Raw genomic sequence first — 3508 nt, 5'->3', positions numbered from 1 at the left:
CTTTGGCCCTGTAGGATCCATCTGGGTCACTGACAGGACCCTACTGTGCCCATGTGTGCAGTCTGTTTACTGGCAGTGCCAATTCAGCAGTAAGGCAGGGAAATTGCATTTTAACAGATGGCCAGGCCAGAGGAGGTGTCCTGTGAGCCACATGGGAGAAATTGAAATGGTGCCAGAAACCATGCAGGGTTTAGAAAGGGGCTCTCTTCCTTAGAATCATCAGTCCAAATCTCTGGTATCTTGTTCAGTCCTGAATGTTTTTAAGGGGAGCAGATGAAGACCTCTCTCACTGTGCTGGCGTGTTGGAGGGCAGGAGAAAAGAGATGTCACCTGCTGCTTAAGAACAGAAGTAAGTCAGCAAGACACTGGTGTCCTTCAAACTCTATTGCCTCTTTGCTTGTGAGGTCTGCTAAGCTAATGGCCACCCTTTTAAAATCTGAACTCCAGGGTCAGACACATGAAGGGTAAGAGAACAGACCAAACCTTTATTAGTTCACAGAACTCCAATTCTTTATTAATCACAGCTTGCTCACAATGACATACAGGAAAATAGCACTAATGAAGAGTAAATATGCAGGCAGCAACCTTCAGGAGTTGGGAGTTGGGGGAGAAACGACTTCAAAACTGCGATAGGTACTTATGGTGGGTATCTGGTGATTTTCTTGGTTGGCACGAACACCCTGCCTAGCCCCCTTGACTGCGTCAGCTCCACAGACGGAGTAATTTTTTTTTTTTTTTTATAGGCAGGATTGCCTCACACTGGGGAAGAAAGACCAGCTTGAGTGAAAGTCCGCAGTGTTTTCCTTGTGTGCATGTGTGTATATGTGTTTGTGTCTGTGTGTATGTGTGTTAATGCAACAACCAGCTCACAGTTTCCAAGTGGAAAAATATTCAGTAGCATCATGTACTTGTACTATAGGTAAGAGCTTAAAATGAACATCATCAATCATGGCATCCACAAATAAGCCACCTGACACAGTAATTAATTCATTCCATCAAAAGAACTTAAACTAGAGAATTAAGCCCACTTTACGAAGAGTGATCTCACAGCTGCTGGAACCAGTTGGTTTGGATTTGTGTTCAGCACTTTAAAAGGTTCACCTTTTTGCTTCTACCCAGACTGATCTCAGATCTGTCTTCTCATCCATCCCTCTCTAGAGCTGAAGAACATTTGTAGCACATAATCCAGTAGAAGCAAGAGTAAATGCTATGACTGGTGGGATTTTTTTTTTTTTTAGCCTGGTTTTATAGTTTCTAGGCAGTAAGTAGATTATGAGCGAACAAATGTGGAGGTTCATGTGGAGTCATGAGACCTGTGATCTAGGCATGGTCTTAGTCAAGCTCCGAGATTACAAAGCCATCCTGGTCATTAAGCAATGGTGGGTTTCTAGCACCATAGACTGTCTACTGACCTCATTGTTCTGTTGGAATGAAAAGGGCAGGGAGTGGAGTTAGACATGGGGAGCTTCAACAAGAACAGACCTAGCAAATTCATTTGAGTGGAAAGACACAACATCAAAAGCCTGTTACAGGACATGTAAGATTATGAAATAACTTGCATAATGCAATACTTGTATTTTTTAACAAAAATGTAAGTATTTACAAAATAAGATCCAAGGTATTTTTTAAACATCAAGCAAAACATTCTGCAAAGAGACCGCATTGATTTTTTTTTATTTTTGATTCTGTTTTTTGTTTTTTATAATGAGTTCTTTTTAAACCATGTCATACATTTCCCATACTGATATCGCATGATCCATTATAATATAGGCAGGGGGATTTACTATTGGTGGGGCGTGCCATACCCTCCATCGCCTCAGCCAGACAGTTCGACCTGGAGTTCCTTGTTCCTGCGCACCTCTGCAGCATGCCTCTCCTGAAAAACACCAGAGGGAGAAGAAATGTCGCCATGGTCTAGTCTGGTTCACAAAGAACTAGGAATACACTTGACTGGAAGTAATAACTTGGTTTAATTTCAACCTTTAGCAATTTAAATAAAGGCCCAAAGAAATGCACATTTAAAAAGATCTTACAAGACTTAATGATATCTTTAGAAATATATTAAACTTTTTTTGTTAAAACTATGATCAAAAGGTCATATGATCAAGGGATTTTTGAATGATTACTGCGAAAATCCAGAGAATAGCAATAAAATATGATGTTGCTGATTTTCCTATCTTTTTTTTTTTTCTTTATGGGAGAAAAGGAGAGATTTAGAGATTGGTGTTTTTGACAAATGCTCACTGTGTTGTGGCCCTCCTGTCTTAGCCTCCCGACTAGTTAGGATTACAGGCATGTACAATGAGGCCCCCGTGTGTTCAGATTGGGACAGGAACTGAATCCCCACTACCCATGTGGCTTCTAGCCTCCCACAGCCTCTACACAGGTAGCACCATGGCTGGGTTCCTATCATTTTTAGGGGTGTTTTTCCTTTTCCCTATTAGTTTTAGGGACTTTATAATTGCTGATGGACACTTTGAGAGGATTAAATACAGAAAGAAGACCTTTTGCATTGTTTTCTAAACTCTTGACGTCTTTCCTAAGGCCCTTCACAGTTTGAATCCAAATGACTTTCCAGTTTTACTCTCCACCCTTTATCTTACACATACTTGAAGTTTCGATTTAATGAAACTTTTTTAAATTTAGTTTTTAATGTATGAAATTCCTAGCCCTCCATCTCCATTGATCAGGATTATAAACTTACTGTTTTCATCCTGTGGAAGTTGTCCCTTATTCCTGCAAGATTTACCAGACCACAAAATTAAGTAATCTCAACACACTTAATAGATACAAAAATTAAGTTATCTGCTGATAATGCTGATAATAATGTGTATGTAATGTCTTTAACTTGACTAACATGAATACTACTATAATACAGTATTCATGCTGCCGAAAACCATATTGCACACTGTAAAGCTATACAGTGATTAAATGTAAAAAAATTAAGTAATTTCATTTTCTATTTGAACACCTGCATAAATTCTTCCATTTATGTGGCAGCTATTTTATTCTAACTTGTATCAGGAGCATTTCTATCCTTGTCTCGTCTGCTATATTTGAGCATAAACTCACCGAGGGCCTGGACTGTGCTTTCTCACTCTTGTTCCACTTGCAGAGCCTAGCAGAGTGCTCTGTATGCAACATGAGATTGTGGATGGCTATTTACATGAATCAAAGCACTAACCTGGATGAGAAATTAATTTCCTGAGGAAGGAACTGAGGAAGGAAAGGGGAATTCAGTATTTTTCAGTCCATGGTTCTACATAAGTACATTGTCTTGCATATCGTAAGTGCTAAACTAATGTTTAAATTAAAATTTGAAAATGCTAATTATTAATAGTATTATTTATTTTTATATTTAAAATGTTGTTTATATTACTTCTCCCCCCTCAGGGCTGGCAGGTGGCGTGGTGGTTAAAGGTGCTGGATTCCCACATGGCCAACTGTGGTTTGAATCCTGGACCTGGTGGCTTGCTTTCTTGCTTTCCCTTTCTCTCTCTCTCTGTCT

The 3508-nt window shown here is 39.5% G+C and overlaps 1 protein-coding gene across 2 annotated transcripts in view; it reads right to left on the bottom strand.

The window, feature by feature from the left end:
• Positions 1-1079: 1079 nt before the first annotated feature.
• Positions 1080-3508, bottom strand: part of STMN2 (stathmin 2) — a 67099-nt gene continuing 64670 nt past the window's right edge. For both annotated transcript variants that reach the window (XM_006168916.3, XM_006168917.3), the window contains exon 5: positions 1080-1876. In XM_006168916.3, the coding sequence (XP_006168978.1) occupies positions 1817-1876 (60 nt within the window). In that variant the 3' untranslated portion in view covers positions 1080-1816. The remainder of the gene's footprint in view (positions 1877-3508) is intronic.

Source organism: Tupaia chinensis, unplaced genomic scaffold, assembly GCF_000334495.1.
Source record: "Tupaia chinensis unplaced genomic scaffold, TupChi_1.0 Scaffold146445_1, whole genome shotgun sequence".
In the NCBI taxonomy this organism is placed as follows: Eukaryota; Metazoa; Chordata; class Mammalia; order Scandentia; family Tupaiidae; genus Tupaia; species Tupaia belangeri.
The sequence above is the reverse complement of the archived record's forward strand: the minus strand, read 5'-3'. Positions and strand labels throughout refer to the sequence as shown.